Below are 23,019 nucleotides of genomic sequence, written 5' to 3' on the forward strand. Positions count from 1 at the left end.
CCTCCAAGCAACGCTGAACACCTTCCATTCTCCTCAAGAGTTTGTTCTTCCTCCTGATAATATGACCAAAAGTATTTTTATTCCAAACAGCCACATTCCTCCTGAATTCCTCAGTAGCGAGGAGAACATCAGAGTGGGGATGCCAATTGCTTTTAACGAAATCCTTAAACTCGGGGTGAGACTCCCAAGCCACCAGATACCTAAAAGGTCTATTACCTTTCAGCCGATTTCCTTTGACCAAATTAATGAGGATAGGGCAATGGTCTGAGTGACGGAAAGGGAGATTAAGTACCTTGACCTCAGAAAACCTATAAATCGCTGCAACATTAGCGTACACCTTATCCAACCTAACAAACACACTATTCCTTTTCCAGGTAAATTTGTGGCCAGCAGCACCTAGGTCCGAAAGCCCGCACATATCCATACTTTGCTTATGATTAAGACACCGGTTCACATAATGATTACCCCCTCCTCTCTGATCACTCAAGAGGGCAATGTCATTAAAATCCCCGGCAACCAACCACGCCTCCACCATGTTAGAGCTAAAAGAATGAAGGATCTCCCACAGCCTTCTTTGGTTAGTCGAAACAGGATCAACATAGACGAAGGTAATAAAGAAGGGTTTATTACCCGGGTAACACACCTTACTATGGATGAATTGACTGTCCATAGTAACAATATCAATATTGACTTGACCTGGCTTCCAAAAGAGCCAAATCCCCCCTGCCCGGCCAGTAGCCTCCGACCTGACGCAATTCCAATTCTTAAACTTTCTAACCACCTCATCTGCTTTGGCTCCACTAACCTTGGTCTCAAGAAGGACAAAGCAGGAAGGGTTAAACTGTTTAATGAGATCATTGACATGAATGCGGGTAGCCTTGCTCGCCGCACCTCTAACATTCCAAACGAAGAAGTCCATCAGAGGGGGAGACTACAGACACAGGCCCAAACCTTAGATCAGGTATTTGTTTGGGGCTCCGGAGAGCCTAGAGGCGGTCCCAGAAGGACCCCTTTTATCCAAAGAATTCAAACCATGAAGGTTCTTTTTAGGTTTCCCTTTGGGATTCTTCATGTTTAACTTACTCACTCCTATAGTCTTACCAATAGGAGCATCAACAGGAGGATGTAGAGTACTCGCCTCCCTACTCAAACCCTTCCCAGCTGACAGGATAGACTGGGGAATCTCTTTGCCTTTAGCAGAAGCATTAGAGACAAAGAGAGGATTAATAGAATTACCCAGACTAGAGGCATGCTCTACCGACTCTAGACCAGGCATGCTTAAATCAATCTGCTTATCAGAAGGATCCGAGTCTTGATCTTCCTCCATAGACAAAACACCGAACCTTGACCCGGAACCCGAAGCTGAGTCCACTCCAGTCTCAATCCCCTTCTTAATATCCGGGGGTCTGACCTTGATCTCAGGAGCAATCTGGAGAGTAGTCATCTTCGTACTGATATCTGGTGAATGATTAGCATTAACATTAGCCCGTGGCTTCCTTCTCACTGGCCTCTTGGCAAGCATCCATGGGCCAAAGCTCCTTACTTCCCCTTGACTCTTCTCAGCTTCGCCTATGATAGGTTGCACCAACTCCTCCACGTCCTTCCTCCTCTTAGGACAACCCTCAAGGGTATGGCCAAACATACCACATTCATAGCAGATGTTGTGTATACCTTCATATTCAATATGATAGACCTTGTTTTGAGTACAGAACTGAGAAAGAAGAGGCTTAGCGAGATCAATATCGATACAGACCCTGGCAAACTTGCCTCTCACTGCCCCAATGGTAGTCTTATCAACATGGTGGACTTTCCCAACAAGGCTACCAATCTTGTTCAGGAACCTATCACTGTAGTATTCAAGAGGTAGGCCCGAGAACCTAACCCAAGTAAGGATTATTATGCAAATTTCTTTTTTTCTATTAATAATTCATTATTATGCAAATTTCTTTTTTTCTATTAATAATTCATTATTATGCATATTTAATCAATATTAATAAGTGCATGCGTCAAATATTAAACAATGAAAGCTACAGTGCGATGGTATATTAATCAGCGCGGCACATATTAAACAAGGAAAGTAATTAGCTCAGTGGTAAGTAATTTGGAGTGTAAACAAATGGTCTAAGGTTTGAACCCCCATGGCAGCAGCGTTTTTTGTTTAATTTTTAGACTCAAAACTACGTAGTTTTAGTGGTTCTCACCTAAGAAAGTGTCCTCACCTAAGAGGAGGTTCTCACTTGATCCCTCCCCTATATATATATATATATATGGGTGAGATCCAGCGTGACAAGGGTTTAAGTTGTGACAATGAGTTTATTATGTGACATAACAAACAAAACTATGTAGTTTTGATGATAATTAAAAAAGGCAAGGTGGCAAATTGGTAAATAAAATGAAAGAGATGATAGAGAAAATTGTTTTATTTCTTTTCTTTAAAATACATTTTCTCGACATCTCTAACATCGTTTTTCGAAAATTTTTATACTATTAGACTCGTCTAAATTAGACGGTCATTTTAAGATCCCTGAAGCTCAAGTAAAAAATTTTCCGGCGAACGGAATCCGGGTGGGCGTTTTCCGGTGAGAAAAAAGTGCCCAGAAAATTCTCAAAAAACTCCAAAAAATGTAAAACATTATTCTAAGAAACTTTAATTCTTAGATCGAAATAGGATTTTTTACGGTTTAGTCCCAATAAAACGTTTTCCTTAATTTTATCCATTTTGCATGCTTCAATAATTTGTTGGGCCTATATCGTAAGAAATCCCGCTTCGACCTAAGAATTAAAGTTTCTTAGAATAATGTTTTACATTTTCGGAAATTTTTTGAGAATTTTCTGGGCACTTTGTTTCTCGCCAGAAAACGCCCACCCGAATTCCGTTCACCGGAATTTTTTTTACTTGAGCTTCAGGGATCTTAAAATGACCGTCTAATTTAGACGAGTCCTAATAGTATAAAATTTTTCGAAAAACAAGGTTAGAAATATCGGAAAAATGTATTTTAAAGAAAAGAAATAAAACATTTTTCTGTTGGAACAATACAAGTGTTATGTTAGAACAAATGATACACTGATTTGGAACAAATGGTACACTGATTTGTAACAATGTAAGTAGGACAAAAAATGTGCCCAGAAAATTATCAAAAAATTCGAAAACATGTAAAACATCATTTTAAGAAACTTTAATTCTTGGCTCAAAGTGAAATTCCTTACAGTTTTGACCCAATAAATTATTGAAGCATATAAAATGGATAAAATTAAGGAACAAGTTTTATTGGGACTAAACCGTAAGAAATCCAGCTTCGACCCAAGAATTAAAGTTTCTTAGAATAATGTTTTACATTTTTTGGAATTTTTTTAGAAATTTCTGGGTACTTTTTTTCTTGCCAGAAAACATCCACTCGGATTCCGTTCACCGGAATTTTTTTTACTTGAGCTTCAGGGATCTTAAAATGACTGTCTAATTTAGACGAGTCTAATAGTATAAAAATTTTCGAAAAACGAGGTTAGAAATGTCAGAAAAATATATTTTAAAGAAAAGAAATAAAACAATTTTCTGTTGGAATAATATAAGTATTATGTTGGAACAAATGGTACATTGATTTGGAACAACGTAAGTAGGACAAAAAACGTGTCCAGAAAATTATCAAAAAATTTCAAAACATGTAAAACATTATTTTAAGAAACTTTAATTCTTGGCTCAAAACGAGATTCCTTACAGTTTTTACCCAACAAATTGTTGAAGCATGTAAAATGGATAAAATTAAGGAAAAAGTTTTATTGGGACTAAACCGTAAGAAATCTCGCTTCGACCCAAGAATTAAAGGTTCTTAGAATAATGTTTTACATTTTCTGGAATTTTTTGATAATTTTCTAGACACTTTTGTGCTTACCGGAAAACGCCCACCCGGATTCCGTTCACCGAAATTTTTTTTAGTTGAGTTTCATGGATCTTAAAATGACCGTTTAATTAAGACGAGTCCAACGGTATAAAAATTTTTGAAAAACGAGGTAGGAAAAGTTGGAAAAATGCATTTTAAAGAAAAAAAATAAAACAATTTTCTCTTTCCTTTTATTTACAAATTTGCCACCCTTTTGATTAATTATAAAATTGATCATTGTCACACAATAAAACTTGTCGCACCATAAGCAATATGCCACACCTGATCTCTCCTCTATATATATATATATATATATAAGGACTAGAAATATAAATTTCTGAAAAGTAGCAGGGACTAAAATGGTAAATTACCACTCACTTTCTTACCTCTTCATGCTTTTTCTCACAATTGTTTAAAGAAAAAGGTTGTTACCAACTTTGGTAACAAACTAAAGTTAGTGATAAGGTCCATAGTGGTAGGTTGTAACTAATTACTACAAAGTTACAATCAAATAACTCCCACTAGGGATGCTCTTACATCAGTTGCCTCTCAACTTTTTGAAGAAGTTTGATTAGGCCTTTGAAATTATACCGTATTTCATTAACTCCCTAAACTTGTTTAAATTATCACGATTAAAATTAAGTCTTTAAATCTATTAAAACGCCGGAAAAATGTACAAAATATAAAGTTAATTTATTTTAAAGATTTAAAATCATGAATTATACCTTTATTTTTTAAGTTTTGAATTTTTTTATGGATTTAAACAAATTGTAATATATATCATTTTAAACAAATTTAGGGGACAAATGGATCACTATAAATAAGTTTAAGGGGTCAATATGCAATTTTAAACAAATTCACATGGCCAATAAGTTAGTTTAAGAAAATTGAGGAAGCTAATGACATATTATGTAAGTTTAGAGACCAATCAAACTCTTTGTACAACTTCAAAGAGTTTCTAATGTATTAAGCTTTTTTTTTTGCTGGAAAAAAAACTAGTGTAAGGGCCTGTTTGGTTCAGCTGTTAGCTAAGAGCTGTTGCGGTTGCTGTTAGCTGTTTGCAGTTGCAGTAAGCTGTTAGCTGTTTCTGTTAGCTGTTTGTTATTAGCTGTTTAATTACTAGTGTTTGGTAAAATTATATTGAACTGTTGTTGTTCAGATTTAAAATGTCTAAAATGGACATGTATTAAATTAATCAACGATGAAATTATAAAAGGGAAAATGTGAAAAAATACTCATAACGTTTATAATTAGGAATAATTTTACTCTTAATGTCTAAAATATTGCAATTTTACCCATAATGCTGGCAGCTAAGAGCAATTTTACTCCTAACATTGACAAGTTGGATCGATTTTAAATATTATTAGAAAACATAAATATTTTATTTCTTATTATACATCAATTGCACATATCAGTGGTTCTAAAAAAAAAGAGATTTCATATTTTGTTTTGATTTAGTAATAAAATTCAAAATTAATATTTATAAATTCGATGAAATATTGAAATTTTTTTTTGTCCAATTCGTACAAAAGACAATATATTTTTTTTCTTAAAAAAAAATTTCACGTCTAATCATATGTTTGTGATCTGTTACTAACGATGATAAAATCGTGCACATGTGAAGTGTAGATGACAATATTCATGCCCAAGAATACAGTTTGATAAATTATTTCTCAAATTGATCCAACTTGTCATTGTTATGGGTAAAACTGCTTTTGGCTGCCAAAATTAGGGGTATAATTGCATCATTTTAGATGTTAAGGGTAAAATTGCTCATAACTATAAATATTGGGGGTATTTTTGCACCTTATCCTATTATAAAATAAAAAATGTGTTATACAAATTAATAAAAATAATCTATATAAAAAATAAAAAATTTATTGAACGCAACAAAACCTTATTTTTCCGGTAATTATGTTATAGAAATATAAATAATGTTAAAGAATAAACATATTTTGTGGAAATAAGAAGGATAATTCTGTTAATAACAACTAACTACAAACAGCTGTTTATGAAAAGCTCCAAATAGGAGCTTTTCGTGAAACGCTCCAAAACGCTGCAGTTTCAAGAGAAAATGCTAAACGCTGCGGTTATATAAACCTAACCAAACGCTATATTTTCTGCGGTTTACAGTGAAACGCTAAACGCTCATCCGAAAAGCTGAAACAAACACCCTCTAATTTTTGTTGAGAAAATGTCAACAGTTGAACTGGGTGTAAAGAAACTTTATCTTCCTTTACTAGTTTCGAATGCGAATTATACTATACAAAGTTTACACATGGAGATGCATTATTTACCCTTACTATAGCTTTCAATATTTATACTAATCCATTGATATGAATTAGTATTAATTTTAGTGTAATTAAATATATAATCAGGTGGTATGAAATGAATTGTTTAAATTTTTGATGGAGAAATATGGTGAAAGTTTAAATTCATTCAAATTAGAAAATTAATTGCCTTACTACTATATGTAAATAAATACTATTTACTAGCATTCTATATTACGGTTTACATTTTATAGTGTTTATTTTAATTTTCTAAATAGTGGTTTCAAAAAAAATCTAAATATATTTATTAAATATTTAAAAAAATTAACTCAGTTGAGCCCCTCCGAAGTTCCAATCCTGGCTCCGCCACTGACTCTTATAATAGATTGGAAAGTAAAGGAAGAGAAAAAATTACCTCACAAATAGATGAAGATGTATTTTTAGAATTTAGATTTAATAATTTTTGTATTTACTTGTTACGGAATAAATAAGTTCAGGAAGTCAATCTACTATCATGGACAAGTTTAGGGAGCTAGTGATGTATTAGGCCTAAAATTAATAACATATATAAGAAAAAAAAAAGATTGTACAATTTAAAACCATATAACATATTTGAAACCTCCGAAGAATATTAGAGGAAATTTTAGCAATCACAATTTATTGCTCTTGTTCCATTTTTAAAAATGATGAATGCTAATGTTTATTATTTTGGGGTTGCTTAAAAAGGAGAGGCTGGAAGCACTAGTGAAAATCAAAAGTAGGAAGTGTGCTTTACACGATTGCACAAAAAAAATTGAGAAGTTTGGGAATAGCTTACAATGAATGACATATTTATCATTCACTTTGTTTAAATTAAATTGAATATGAAGAAAAATATAAAAGAAAATGAAAAGGTTAAAAAAAATTGTACATATTACCAAGGCATGAGAGAGAACGTAAGGAGAGAGAAGCTGCGACTCAACTATTACCTTTGTGACACATCAGTAAAAATAGGTTAATCATCGTTTTTAAATGGATAATTAATTTATTAGTTTCTATATTTTGACAAAACACACTGTTTAATCCCTATATAAAAATACAGGGTAATTGGCTCATAGAACACACGTTAAAAATCTTAATTGACCTTCTGATTTTCCCTTGATTTACTTTAGGTGCTTCTCTTAAGGTTCACCTATTAAAAAATGGACTTAAACATAATCTAGACCAATTAATATATTTAAAAATAATGTAAAGCCAAAAAAATTATTTATGATGCAAACAATTGCACCCACAAGTATGAATTTGAAACCAAAAATTTATACTGGAATCCAGTATCCGCTATAGTTACTTTGTTTTTTACAAAGTATCTTTACTTTATGCTCATATTCACCATTAGATTAATTTTATCCTCAATCATCCAATTGTGAAAACACACCAAGTAACGGTTAAATATTGAATTAATTTTATCTTCCATCATCCAATTGTGAAAACACACCAAGTAACGGTACTTTATAAAAAACAAAGTAACCATAGCGGACACCCTAGAATCCCCAACAAAAAATCTTTTAAACTTCATGAAACGCACAAAAATAATACAAAAATAAGAAATTTGATTGAAATAAAGGATTATAAAATAATAAAAATCTATCCCTATTTGATATATAAGTCTATTTTATAGGATTAACAAACTCAAATTCTACTCAGACGCATGAAAAAGAAAACCAAAAGATTAAGGAAAAATTAAAATAATAAAATAAAAATAAAATAACTAAACTTAAATTAACAACTGCAACCAAATGAAAGATAAACTCAAATAATTAATTAGAAATAATAATATTTGACTAGGCAATGCTCTCTTTATTTTCTATTATTCATTGAGCACTCATAACGCAGACAGATTTTATTCAAAAAGTCAGAAGATTATCAAACTTATTCTTTCATTATATGTTCTTGGCGTCTCCGGTTTCCCGTTGCTGGTCCTTCCATTATTTTCTTTCTGCTGCGCAATCTCTCTCTAGACCAAATCTGTTTCTTCATTTAAAAGACCAAGTCAGTTTCTTCATTTAAAAGTGCCACCGCTTCCAAACCAAACATATCTGTCTTGCGCTAAATTATCTCTTTATTTCGATCGATGTGATATTTTTTTTTTAAATTGCAGGTACTCCCCTCTCGAGCACAGATTGCATTCACGAGGCAATGAAACTTTGTGGATGTTAGGCAGCAACCTCCATTAGCAATTGTCATAGTTCCACGAAGCTTGCTAAGTTGGTCATCATTCATAATTGTCAATTGGATGTGCCTTGTAACAGGAGATTCCCAACCGAGCAATACGACAGACAATAAACTGCAGACTTGCTTTGGAGTTCCTTGTTGTGCCCTTCGTCACTGCCGCAAATCCTGATGATCTTCCTCTTCCGGCCATTTTCTCTTGACGGATTCTTGGTGTTTTTTGTTGTGCAGAGAATCGTTGAAGCAGAGAGGGCAAGGTTGCATGATTGATGATTTAAAATTTCATATCTGACAGAGGATCAGTTGCAACTCCAGAAATATAAAGTAGTAGCAGATTCTTCCCTTAAGAAAATCTCTTTATCTTAGGCTCTAATAATTTGAGTTTGTAATTTTCACCCAGATGTTCTTGATAATAATATTTTCTTTTCCTTTGTTGAATTGCAGGTTCTTCCCTCTCAGTAGCAGCAGACTCCTGATTTTTGGTAAAGTCGTCCCTGGGGCTGCTGTGCATATTATTACATGTACAGTCCCTATTGTGACGGGAAAACTTGCTAGTATCCAAGATTAGAGGACCGATCAATCATTGATCGGGTTCTTTTAATCACGGTGCTGCCAAGTTGTACGTGCATCACCAACTCTTGTTGACAAAGTTTCCATCATTCGGCTTGCTTGAACGTTGGATTAGAACCCCGAGGAAAGGCCTCCCTGCCAGGTGAATTTTGGACTTTAGCGCCAGGGAAATTTCCCCAACCTCCTCCACCACTACCTTTGGGACCTGAATCCCATCTTGAATTCTTATTACCAAAACCCGAATCTTGCCGGTCATTCCCTGTGTTGTTTCCTCTGCGACCATGTCCCCACCCACTATATGGCCTTTGTATACCACTCTGATGACCATCTCGGTTACTGACATTTCTATACTCATTTCTCCCTGTAGAAAGCAATATTCAAATAAATTTCACCACTTCGAATAGATAAGCAAGAAGGTAGGTCCAAAATTCATACACATTAACACACATTGGAGGGAGTTGTAGAATATGAAAAGAAATGGGTGGATGGTCAAGTCAGAAGGTAAAAACACAAACATGAAATAAACCAAAGTCTAATGCAAGCACCATCAATCAAAACTGGTAATGAAATTGAGAGTTAAATTATTGAGGGAAACAAAATATTATGTCAAATTTCAGATGAGGAAAAAGGAAAAGAATACATGCGCATGTCTAAGGTGAGTGTTTCAAAACTTGTACCTGTCCTGGAACTTTGCCCAGAAGACCGATCTGTGTCGCCGCCTCTCCAGCCACCATCATTTGATGAACCACCCCAGCCACCACTAACTGATGCTCCTGAAGAGCCCCCAGTTGCAGGGCTTCGCATTGGCACCATAGCAGCAACAGATCTGATTGATGGTGTCATTTCATGCAGTGCATCATCAATATGCCTCTGGAAGTATGCCACAAGCCGATCAATGTCCTCAAACATCCTTTTCCTGAACTTGAATCCCTTCGGATAGAGACCAACATACTCATGATGTGGATTTGCGGTCCTAATATATGTCAGAATGAATGTGCCTGGATGTTCATGACAAATTCCAAAAGAATAAAGTATCCTTGTAGGATAGTCTGCTTTCTCAACCCTTAGTTGCTCATCAACTTCTGCTTTCGTTCCCCGTCTAAATTTGCGATAACTTAGCATAGACTTTAGATGAGTCACCAAGGGATCAACATAGCGATCCATTACCTTCATGTGAAAAACAAATTTAAATAAATAGAATAATTCTACAGTGAGACTCGCCCAAGATGCCAAAAGACCCTCGCCCAAGAAAGTGTAATACCAATGATCATTAGAAAGACTAACCTCATCCAAATCCTCAAAGGTGTCATCCCCAATTTTTAGAGTCTTCCCAATACGAAGTAGACTTGTAATGTCTTTGTGCTCCTTTCCACCTTCAACAATGTCCTTGTGGGCATAAACACCGTCATAAACTTTAAGAGTCAGAGTTAAGTAAGATGGCCCACGAGAACTAGGACGAAAGATGCTTTCCCCAGGATCCTTGTCAGATAAAAACTGTAAAGGAGAACAGTGATGATAATAAAATAATCAGAACATTAAAAGAAATTTTAATGCAATGAGCAACAATTAATTGAAAATAATATGAGCACAATGCGAAACTTTGATTAAAAGAAAAGATCACAGCAGGATATTGCGCATTTAACAACATCAAAAAACTTATAGATCTCAGACACGAAAGATCAACAAGCTCAAAGCTAAAGCTAATAATCATAGTTGTTAAATCGAGATTCGACTCGTGACTCGAAATCTCATTTTGTGAATCGGGACTCGTGAATCGAATCGTAAGATTCAGATCAAATTCAAAATATTATAAAAAAAATAAAAAATAAGCCAAATTTAACATTCACATTTGCAGACTAAGTATTTGGTTATTATTAGAGATGGAAAAAGAAAAAGAAAATAAAAAGTAAGAAGTAAAATCAAAGTGAAAAAACCCTAAAATTGACTGTTGCTATTCCACTCACTTCTTCCCCCCTTCTCTCTCTCCCCCAAGTAATTCGTGTGAACTGATTCATGATGAATTTCCACTATGCCTATCGTCTTTCTCTCTCAAGTGCTAGTATCAAATCAAGGAGAAAAAGCAGCTCGACTGATAAGGAGAGGAGCGATGACCGTGAACGGACCCCCTCTCTCTCTCTTTTCCATTTTCCCCCAAATTTCCTCCTTCCCTTCTACTTTCTCTAGAACTCAGGTGACCATACTCTTTGCGATTCTCCTCTCCATCTTTCCATTTCTTTCTTTGGTTTGCTATGAACTCCAGTGAACGAAGGAGAGGCAGACAAAACTCGGGTGATATGAATCGACAGAATCGGTGGACTCGGCCGATTCGGCCGAGTCACCACCGATTCGGCCGATTCATGAAGAGTTCGAGTCGTACCATAGATACGACTCGAAATCTTCATGAATCGGATCGAATCGTACGAGTCGACTCGTGACTCGTACGATTCTAACAACAGTGCTAATAATGATAATTGAAAATACGAAAACAAGAGTTCAGAACAAGAATTCATCATAAGCACACAAAAACTCAAATGCAGCATTAATCAGATAGTGTTTTAGTGATGGAGGACGCATTTCTACACTGACTAATCAATTTGATAGTTAGTTATTGATGCTTCCCTGCACCAGCTTAAAGAGTATATGTGGACAACCTTCTAGTGCAAGCAAAAGAGGTTCTCACTCGCTGTATGGTTAAAGCAGGTGGTCCCCATGTCATGCTGAAGCTGTGAAGCATAGTTACAAGACTCAACCACAAAGGAGTGATTAGATTAGGTAATTAATAAAGAGAATTGGTTGTTTAAACTGAATAGTTGCAAAAACCCAAAATTACTTCATTAAAGCTTACTTTTCAATATTGATGTAAAAAATACAGCATAAAACGTCAATTACAATAAAATTATTTGATATTTTTTATAACATGATATTCTTTCATTGGAAACAAGGTCAGAAGTGAAAGGGAAAAGTTTACACAAGATATAAAACTCTCTTTTGCCTTGTCTAGTAAAAATGACCCGTGAACTTAGTTAAGCCTCAAGGCTCCATCCCTAGCTGTATGAAAGAATATAGCTAATAGCCTATGGGTTACTATTTATATGCTGGATGATCTTTGAAAATATTCTTGATTTTCAGACTAAACCATATAAAATCAAGAATTCAACTCAATTACAACTGAGGAATAGTATAACCAAGAAGAAAGAACTAAATACCTCCATCGCTTCATCAGCAGTTATATTCTGAAATCGAGGATGAACAATCATTCTAGGCTTGAAATGTTTCTTAGCAAGCTCCTTCTCCTTGCGAGCTTTTTCTTGCGCATTTTGCAAAGTACTTCGATCTTCGTGATAGTATGGATCTAAGTCACTACCCTGTTGATATTTGTTACTCCTCATCTCGCTCTCCCTACAAACGAGGAATACTTGATATCGATTCTTTTGGATCGATTTGATCTTACAAGTGAGTATATCACCTTCATGCAGCCTGTCAGACAACTCAGGTATATCCCTCCAATCATCCGCATAGTCTTCCTTTGCAAGGATCCCATTCAATCCAGAATCCAACATACATATTGCCTTTCCACCTTGCATCCTCCGGACAGTAGCCTGTACTATTCTCCCTTCAGCAAGGGTATCCTCAGATTCACCTGAAATCATGTAGAACTCTTCATCCTGAGTTGGTTCTTTATAATGTTTCCTCCAATCCTGAAAACCTTGTATCAATTCTCTTCTTATATCCTCAAAAGTCTGTTTCTTGTTTTTCCGCTGCTTATCAAGTGGAAGAGTTTTCAACAAATTAGGGCGATCCCTAACATGCTCTATTGCCATTTCCGAGGCCTCATCATCGTCGTTTGCATCACCATTGTCCATTTCATAAACATCTTTTGCCATCTCCTGCGCGAGGCCATAGGATTCAGGATGTATCCTAGTATCATCCAACAAATCAATGAATTGGCTGCTGCTTGCAGCCAGGCCACTACGCCGGACACGCAGAAATCCCACTGCATTCACAAACACCTTTTTACCAACTCCATGGACTGTCACAAAGTCTTTTCTAGTGAAAATGGCACCCGCCCTTACCAATGACCTCTGCAAGGATGCTGCCTTTCTAGGCCCAAGCCCAGAAACAAACTGTAAAGGAGCAAATAACCATTCATGATTACATGCCATGTTGATATCAAGGCCCACCTGGTTTGTGATGTCTACCATAACCTGTTCAATTATTGCATATTTCTCATCAGGGTTGAGAAAGCTCTCCAAGGGGCTGAGCTTCCAAGACAAAATCTCCCTTGCTGGTCCACAAAGTGTTGCCACCATTGCCAGTGGATTTTGTACGTAGCGTCCAAGGGCCACAGCTCGCCTTACAATGCCTAATAAACATACGAAGAAGGACTTGATTAACTCTAATGTGATCACTCACATGATTAGTGGGGAAAAAAGGAAAAACATGCACAGTACCTGGCTTCCCAGCTAGCTGATCAGAAGAAATCCGAGAATTTTCATAAAGGCGGGGTAAAGACTCGTCACCATATACAATGCTTAATTCATCCATCTCATGTGCAACATCCCTGGGATTTTCCTCCACCATCTTAAAAATGATCTGAAGAACATGAGGCGAAAGTAATAAGGACGAGAAAGAATGAGCTAAACAGAAACACCTAAGGAAAACCACAGCACATAATAAGAATGAATGAAATTAAAATCCATTTATGCAATTTACAGCTCCAATCAGCCTTGATAGAGCTTAAACCTCAAACAGATGATGAATGTCAAAACTGCAAATTGTGCAAGTAATTGACCAACATAAGCTCTTCACAGACCCAAAATCTCACACAAGAAACATTAGCAAAGTATAAAAGCCTCAACAAACATCCCAAAATATTAATGACAGAACAATAGTGGTATTAGCAATCCAACAAATAGCTAGTTCCATCAGTATAGCAGTGTAAGAAACTAAGTTAATACAATAACACCACTTAAGTAGCAGTAATAACAATAAACCATATCATATTTAATATTTTCAAGTATTTGAGGAACACCATAGATTGCAAAAAGAAAATCAAGAAGCAATTGACATTCCATGATGATCACAGATCAAGTCACCTCAAGGAACAACTCTTTCAAAGAATTTTAAAAAAAAAAAGGTAAATTTCAAATAAAAAACCCCTGTGGTTTCACTAATTTTCAGATAAAGTACTATGGTTTACTTTTTGTCAAAACGAGGATTGAGGTTTCGCACTTTTAAGAAAACAAGGACCTTTTGGATTAATGCTATTAAAACCATCTTTAACGACCTGAAAATGAAAATTTGCTATGGAACTACATTTTCGATATTCGAAAATCATCTTTTTGGAAACTTTCTCTCTCTAAACATTAACTTTCTCTCTCTTTACCAAACATCATCTAAATAATCTCAAAATAAAAAAGTTGAAGAATTAAAGTTGCTTAGAATATTAGTAGTTCTTAAAATATGTCATTTTTTAAGTCGTCAAGGGTGATTTTAAAAGTATCAATCGAAAAAGTCCTTATTTTGCTAAAGTTGAAAACATCAGTCCTTACTTTGAAAAAAAAAAGTAAATCACAGTCCTTTATCTGAAAATTAGTGAAACCACAGGGATTTTATTTGAAATTTACCAAAAAAAAAAAATCAGTGTGCAAATAATTACCTCATAGATATCTTCCTTCAGCCTCGTACATGACAAATTCACAGCACCTAACACAACCAAATGTGGTTGGTGATCATTCATAAACTTCAAAACTTTTTCTTGGTCATTTTTCTTATTTTGCTGGTCCTTAATGTTTTGAGATCGCAACGTGAGGGACCCAACGTAAAGTACATCGAGCACCTCTCCTGATGAATCTAACATAACAAAAGTTGTTGCCGGATTCCCCGGGCCCCAACAGCAGGCCATGACCCTTGGAGCAGCTTCATCATCTGAAGAAATATCATTTTCTTTCCGCTGGTATGGACCAACTGAAACTTTATTCCAAAAAACCTTTCCGTATTCCCATCGCAACCAGGTTTTAGATCTACTTATCAACAAGGATCTAGCTTCTTTCTCCATTGAAGGTAACAGAAAATTATGCAGAGCATCCTCAAGAATCAACCGCCTTTGCTCATTCCAGAGCTGAGCAGATTTACTAACACCATCACTAAGGTAATGATCTTTACACTCAGTAATCAACTTATCCATATATTTTTCTGGAAGTTTAAAGGTAACTTGAATAAGCTTCTCTTCTTCAGCCTTTTGTATAAGAAGCCATTGAGCATCCTCAAACCTGTTCATTGGCTTCTCACGCAACCATTTAACACCAGCAAATTGATGAAAAGAATCTATTGCAAGATTTCCATCCGCTGTTGGACTGGTGGATACTACAGCATTTTCCATGTATACAGTACGGACATGTTTCCTTATACTTGGCTCACAACTTATCTCAACTGCAGCCTGGAAAAATTCAATGAAAGAAAAATAAACACTGAAAAAAGCACCACAATTTGATCTGATGATGAGGCATTAAAAAATATAAAATATAAAAAAAAACCGTTAAAATCTTAGTATTAGCATTATATGGACGAGAACAAGAAGGTAAATGTATACCATGTGCCTGGCACCCTTAAGAACTGCATGGGGAGTTTCAAACATTGCACAGGTAAAGTTTGAAGCCATCTCCTCTGGAGTTTCCTTGGCGTTCTCCAATATACCCCCCTGCAATCAAATACAAGGAGAGAATCAAACCACCATGAAAGGAACTTATCAACTCTGATCCATGCACACTCACAATTTTAACTAAAGACAAGTATGATCCAAGAGTCTCGGCGCTAAGCCCAAACTTGCTCGCAACTTCCCACAGGCCAGCCTTGCTGCAGACGCTATATTGAGATTTCCTTTTGGGCCTCTTATACTGTCCTTCATCCACACCTACCTCACCAGGAGGGAAATGCAAATTAAACTTTGAATCAACATCATCAACCTCTCTTTCTGATTCTGCCTCGTCGAGTGACTTAACAATCGATTCAAATAACTTCTGATTTAAATTGAGTCTCGTCTCATCATATATCCGTCGAGATTCTTCTTCAAATCGTTTATTGTAGTAGAAACGAAGAGCATTCTTTCGTTTTTGCAGAAGCAGCCATTTCCTATCCAAGTCCTGAATAGCCCAAAGCACCTGTCACAACAACATTCAGAGATTAAATCCTAAACTTCCATCCTTGTCCTAGACATTGGAGATCCATCTTTACAGTGGTATCCTTGAAGTTTGTCCATGGTAGAAAATTCTATACCTTGTGACTCTTGAGCATGGATGTTCTGTCTGATGTATCGCGATTCTCATCATCAACATCAGGTTGCTCAAGTTCTTTCAACAGACTTGAACAATCCTCCTTCCGATACATAGCAATGAAAGGGATCTAACAAAAAAGAATGCAGCAAGAACTAAGATAAAAAAACAGACTGTAAAATGGAGGTTTAACAATTAGAAATCATTTTAAGTACTAACATCCAATTTTTGCACATGGTGCAGCTCCAAAAATCGGACAATGTCATCTATGTCTACAGGCACATCCAACAAAGGCACCATGCCATTAGCAAGTTGATTTAATATCCAGTGGGTCTCATCTCTTATACTGACATCATCTGTAGGAGGAGAACCGGTGCTTTCCTCGGATACCTGCCAAAAAATATGACATGAAGCAACTAAAACAATGCAACAGAATGCCAGCAGATAAAAAATCTGCAATAGAATTGGAAATGCAGATTGTGCATATTAACCTGCATTCTTTCTGGAATATCAGCAACCCTAATCTGCTCATCTTTCTCAGTCATGTATTTGTCCGAAAGTACAGTCGGTTCAAATTCTTTATCCAATCTTGTTTCCTTCCATTCACTAGATTCTAACTCCTGTTTGCGGCGCGAAAGGAGCTCATCAACATCACCAAATAGCTCCTGGGCTTCCTGCAAAGATGATGATGTAACTCCTGAAGCCTGCCTTGACTTTTTTCTCTTCAGCTTCCGCCGTCTGCAAATGTTCATATCAATTGGAAGAGAGTTCCAATTGATCATATCAATTGAAAGGGAGTTCCCATGCAGAACAGAGAAGCATTCAACATGAGCAATGGAAACCATACCTCATTGGAGCTCCATGTTCATCAACCTCTTCATCCACGATGAAGTCGGCCATATCATCTTCCTCCCCTATGTAACCATCTTCCTCTTCTGCTGGCTCCTCTTCAGCATCATCTTCAAGAGCAACTCCTATAATATGACCATAAGTTATTACTAAACCACAATACAAAATTTACTAAGGTTGATAATATATATATATATATATATATATATATATAAATACATACCTTCATCATCACCAAACAACGAACGCTTGAGTTTCTCCTCGGCCGTTCGCCCTCCTTTACCCATTCCATCAAGCTCCTCATCAGAAAGCCCAAAGTGGTCCTCATCAGAATCCCTCTGGGCTTTTTTCAAGCGCTTAAATTTTTTGCTATCCTGAAGTTGACACAGAAAACTCCTTATAACTACAAAAAGCATTTGAACAAGTAATATCAAAGATGGATAAAAGATGCAATCTACAACCTTTGGTCGGTGATGATATGCGTTGTTGTCTCGAAGAAGCTCGTAATCATCTTCATCGAGGACATCCTCAGATTCTCTAGAAATGTCAAAAGTAGCATAATTAAAAGCATGAAACCAGCTTGTTTAATGGCACCTGGCTTTCAATATACCAAAGACAGTCACATACAGCAAATGTCTTTCAATATACCAAAGACAGTCACATAATTAAAAGCATGAAACCAGCTTGATTAATGGCACATGGCTTTCAATATACCAAAGACAGTCACATACAGCAAAGAATAAGTAACTCATCATTGTCCTAGAACTGCGTTTCATTATGGACCACCCTAAGATTCTCTAGAAATGTAGAAGTAGAATCATTAAGAGCAAAAACCCTTGCAATATACCGAACACCATAAAGATTTTCTTAGTTCTAATAGAAAGAAAAACCTTTTCTTCCTTTTCTTTTTCTTCTTGTGCCTTTCTTCATCACTGTCTGCCCTCTCTTCTTCATCTACTTCTTCTTCCTCAACATCATCTACAATAAAATCATCCTTCTCGTATGCATCTTGTCCTTCTGCAAAAACACATAAGTACATCATATAACCAAGAGAGTTATTAATAATAAAGTAGAAGAGAGTAGAAAGGATCTCAGGAAAAGAAAATCCAATGGCACAACACAATACTATAAATAACCAAAAGATCGATAACAGTCACAAAGGCAAAAGAATAAAAAAATACTTAAGTACATAAATGACATTAAAATTCATCAAAAAATAATCATCTTCAGGTACCCTTGATCCAATTTAAAGCTAGAAAACGAAATCATCAATTTCTAACTCTCAAATTAAGAATACAAAAAAATACAATCCAAAAAATCGCCAAAAAAATCCCAAATCGTCAAAATGTTTTCATTCCTTCTGGACTTCTCCTCAGGAGTAAAAGAAGCATAAATTCAATGGGAAGAAAACCTAGGAATTCACAAAAATAATCTAATTGCATTGCAGAACAGAAAAGAACCTCGTGTAAGGAAAACCCTAATCAATACACCAATAAAATATAGAATAATGGAACTCAAAATCAACAAACCTTCTTCTTCATCTTCGTCGTCAACAGCATCACCTTCAACAGGCTCCCTCTCCTCGTCTTCGTACTCAACCTCATCTGCCAAAACAGAAAGCATGAGAAATTTGAAGTAAATATTCAGATAGAAAGGATTTTTAGGGTTTATATGACAAAATAGAAATCCAACCATTACCTTCTTCGTCAGACACTACCTTTCTCCCCATATATAATGTTGAACAGATGAAACTTGTAGCCTGAAGATAATTTAGAAAGAATCAGATTCTGCTCAATCGAAACCTTATCATTTGAGAATTGGGAGTTTTTAACTTGCTTGCAGGGACGGGTATAGGAATTCTAAATAGTGGGGGCAAACTATATATATGGTATAAAAAAAAATTGTACAAAAAATCAATAACGACATTAATTTAGTTAAGCACATAAGTCCATTGTGTTAAAATTGGCTTAAATTAGTTGGATTAGAGTAATTTAGTTGGATTAGGATTAGATAAGTTCATTATGCTAAAATGCTAATTCCTTATTATTAAGTTGGATTACATAAGTTGATTATGCAAACCATCCATGTTGTTAAGAACAGCAAAAAATAAATACATAAAAATACAGCAAACCAACCATCCCTGTTAATAACAGCAAAAAATACATAACAGCAAGAAATACAAGCAAACCTGTTAATAACATCAAAAAATACACAAAATACAATACACAAAAGGATTAAAAAAGGAATTAGCGAATCAAACAACTTCATACAAAATAATTAACATCAAAATACATAAAAAGGAACAAACCAAGCAAACCGACACCGCCCGCTGCTGCTTTATTCGAACCGAACTGCTGAGAGAGAAGGAGTCGTTCCAGAAAAGTAGGATAGGAGACCTGGAAGAGACGGAGAATGAGTGAGTGAGAGAGAGATCGTGAAAGAGAGGGACGATCGATTGCGATTTCCAATTCGAAATTGATAGAAAAGATGGACGATTAGGGATTTTGTGAGAAGAGAGTGTGATGGTTCTGAAAGAAAAGAAAATAGGACATTGATCAAAAAAAAAAGAAAATAGGACAGAAAAGGGGGCTTCGTTAGTGGCGTTAGTTTAGGTTTTAGAAACCTGACAAAACGACGTCGCTACGTGGTTTCGTCTTGTGCAACACGTCGCAAAAATTAAAACCTAGACAGACAGCAAACTAATCTCCTTCCTTGCGTTCGTGAACTTCAGCCATGATCAATTGAGTCTTTAGCGTACGATTTCTCCCACGTGGTGTTTGTTAGTTAGAAAGGATATAAGAGGTGCGAGGGGATAAAAAACATGAGATGAGTTATCTCGTGTTTATTTGGAAGATAGAAAACTGAGACAGATGAAGAATAAGGTTATGTTCTTTTTGACTGAAATTAAATTAAATTAACTTAACTTAACTTAACTGAACTTACTTATGTTGAAATTAAGTCAAAAAGGACAGGACCTAAGTCTCTTATCTCCTAAATCCTATACCCAAATGGGATAAGCTCATGCGATTTTAATAGGATGGAAAAGTCCATCTTATCCCTCAAATTAATGTTATGTATTTTAAATAAGGTTAAAATAGTAAAATGTATTATTTATATCTCTATCCCCATCTCAGATACCAAACATTGAATACACCACAAAGGTGTGCTGGCACGCTCAGCATTGGGGTGCTGACAAGTCAGTGAAAAATCCTAAACAGAAGGTCAGCTGTGACTTCTATGGAAAAAATGGTCATACTGTCCATGTATGCCGCCATAAGATAAAATATGATGCTTTACCTGTTGAACCTAACAAGCAAGGACCCAAAAAGAATTGGGTACCTAAAGGAAATGGATTACATTGCAGGTAAGCCTGAGGTGTGCTGAGAAGTCAAAGATGTGGTATATTGACAGCGCATGCTCTAGGCATATGACTGGTGATGAAACTCAATTCATCACATTTGAGCGTAAACGAGGAGGAAGCGTAAGTTTCGGAGACAACAAAAAGGGTAAAATAGTAGGGTCGGGAACCATCGGAGGTAATCCTACTATTGAGTCAGTCTCCCTAGTCAGCAGACTCAAATATAACTTACTCAGCGTAGCTCAGCTATGTGACAATGGGAGAAAAGTTATGTTAATTTTAACTGCCCCTCGCATTGATAATGTCTTTATGCTAGACTTAGAGAAAAAGTTTTCAAAAACTGTATGCTTAGTTTCAAAGGAAGAAAATTCCTGGCTATGGCACAGGAGACTTGGACATGTCAGCATGGACCTCCTGGCCAAATTAGCAAGACTGCAATTGGTTGAGGGATTGCCTCAGCTTAAGTTTGAAAAAGATAAATTATGCCACGCTTGCCAAGCTGGAAAACAAACCAAACAATCTTTTCACAGTAAAAATATTGTCTCAACTAAGAGTCCGTTAGAATTACTACACTTGGATCTCTTTGGTCCAGTCCAGCCGCTGAGTCTGGGTAGAAGAAGATTTTCCTTGGTCATTGTAGATGACTTCTCTCGGTACACTTGGGTCATCTTGCTGAGTAGCAAGGATGAAACCTTTGAGACATTTTCAAACTTGGTTAGAAAACTTGAAAATGACAAAGACCTAAAATTGGCTCACATCCGAAGTGATAATGGTGGAGAATTCAAAAATCAGAAGTTTGTTGAATTCTGTGAAGCCAGCGGCATTGACCATAATTTCTCTGCTCCTAGAACACCTCAATAAAATGGGGTTGTAGAAAGGAAGAACAGAACTTTGGTTGAAATAGCCAGGACAATGCTGGATGAGCATAGGCTTCCAAAGTATTTTTGGGGAGAGGCTGTTAACACAGCGTGCTATATTCTTAATAGGGCTCTTGTTAGACCTATATTAAAGAAAACCCCCTATGAGCTTTGGAAAGGATGAAAGCCCAATATTGGATACTTTCGTGCCTTTGGCTGTAAATGTTTTATTTTGAATACCAAAGATAGCTTAGCTAAGTTTGATTCCAAAGTTGATGAAGCTATCTTTTTAGGCTACTCAACAAACAGCAAAGCATACAGAGTTTTCAATAAACGAACTCAAATTTTAGAAGAGTCAATACATGTAGAGTTCGATGAAACTGACCCTGCAGGTAGATACCAGCCGCTGACCAAAGATGATCCACACTCAGTAACCGCTGACCCAGAACCAGCTGCTGAGTCATTCACTAAAAGGCTGACCAAGAGTAAGAGTGAACCTAAGATTGTTTTCACTGACCTATCTACTCCTGCAGAGATTGTTGAAACACAGACAGCACAAGACATCAATCTACCTAAGGAGATAAAGATTCCAAGAGGACACTCGAAGAGTGCAATCCTTGATTCTGCTGGGAATACCGTGATGACAAGAAACCAACTTAGAAGGTACCTCAGCAACATTGCGTTCGTCTCAGTTCAGGAACCAAAGAACTTCGCTGAGGCTGAGCCAGATAAATTCTGGATGAGCGCAATGCAAGAGGAACTAGATCAGTTCCGGAGAAATGATGTATGGGAGTTAGTGCCACATCCAAGGACTCAGAAGACCATTGGAACAAGATGGGTCTTCCGCAACAAGCTGGATGAGCAAGGGAATGTAGTCAGGAACAAGGCAAGACTTGTAGCTCAGGGCTACAGTCAGCAAGAAGGTATTGACTATGGTGAGACCTTTGCCCCAGTGGCAAGGCTAGAAGCAATACGTATCTTATGTGCATATGCATCTTACATGAATTTTAAATTATTTCAAATGGATGTAAAAAGTGCATTTCTTAATGGAGTTATAAACGAGGAAGTCTAAGTTAATCAGCCTTCAGGGTTTGAGGATCCTAAATTCCCAAACCACGTTTATAAGCTCAAAAAGGCTCTGTACGGCCTCAAGCAAGCACCACGTGCTTGGTATGAGAGGCTGACCAGTTTCCTGCTGACCAGAAATTATGTCAGAGGCAAAGCTGATACAACCTTATTCATTAAGAGAAAGGGTAAAGATACCCTGCTGGCTCAAATTTATGTTGATGATATTATATTTGGTGCAACTAACGAATCAATGTGCAAGGAATTTAGCAAGCAAATGCAAACTGAGTTTGAGATGTCAATGATGGGAGAACTCAACTTCTTCCTTGGACTTCAAATTAAACAAGGCAAAAATGGCATCTTCATCAGCCAAGCTAAATATGTCAAGGAGATATTGAAGAAGTATGACCTTGAAAATTGTAAGCCAATATCCACTCCTATGGGCACTGACACTGTCCTATGCACTGACGAGAATGGTAAGTCGGTAGACAGCAAATTGTATCGAGGTATGATAGGCTCTCTACTTTACTTAACAGCAAGTAGACCGGACATTCAGTTCTCAGTATGCTACTGTGCTAGATATCAATCTAACCCTAAGGAATCTCATTACATTGCTGTAAAAAGAATCCTTAGATACTTGCAAAGCTCAGTGAATGCAGGTTTATGGTATCCCAACACTCATGATTTCACACTCGT

General features: G+C 36.3%; 1 protein-coding gene across 1 annotated transcript; it reads right to left on the minus strand.

Annotated features, from left to right (window-relative positions):
• Nucleotides 1-7,923: 7,923 nt before the first annotated feature.
• On the minus strand, nucleotides 7,924-19,609 carry LOC136206146 (transcription elongation factor SPT6 homolog). Its single transcript, XM_065997081.1, has 18 exons — nucleotides 19,352-19,609; nucleotides 18,742-18,802; nucleotides 18,573-18,647; nucleotides 17,934-18,060; nucleotides 17,505-17,580; nucleotides 17,267-17,417; nucleotides 17,042-17,168; nucleotides 16,686-16,932; nucleotides 16,414-16,584; nucleotides 16,199-16,324; nucleotides 15,697-16,083; nucleotides 15,516-15,623; nucleotides 14,583-15,362; nucleotides 13,375-13,516; nucleotides 12,130-13,286; nucleotides 10,208-10,417; nucleotides 9,601-10,090; nucleotides 7,924-9,284 (listed from the first exon to the last, which is right to left on the minus strand). The coding sequence occupies exons 2-18, from the start codon at nucleotides 18,770-18,772 to the stop codon at nucleotides 9,010-9,012; spliced, it is 4,680 nt and encodes a 1,559-aa protein (XP_065853153.1). The 5' UTR covers nucleotides 18,773-18,802; nucleotides 19,352-19,609; the 3' UTR covers nucleotides 7,924-9,009.
• Nucleotides 19,610-23,019: the final 3,410 nt, after the last annotated feature.

The sequence above is a fragment of the Euphorbia lathyris genome, chromosome 9 (genome assembly GCF_963576675.1).
Source record: "Euphorbia lathyris chromosome 9, ddEupLath1.1, whole genome shotgun sequence".
Lineage (NCBI taxonomy): Eukaryota > Viridiplantae > Streptophyta > Magnoliopsida > Malpighiales > Euphorbiaceae > Euphorbia > Euphorbia lathyris.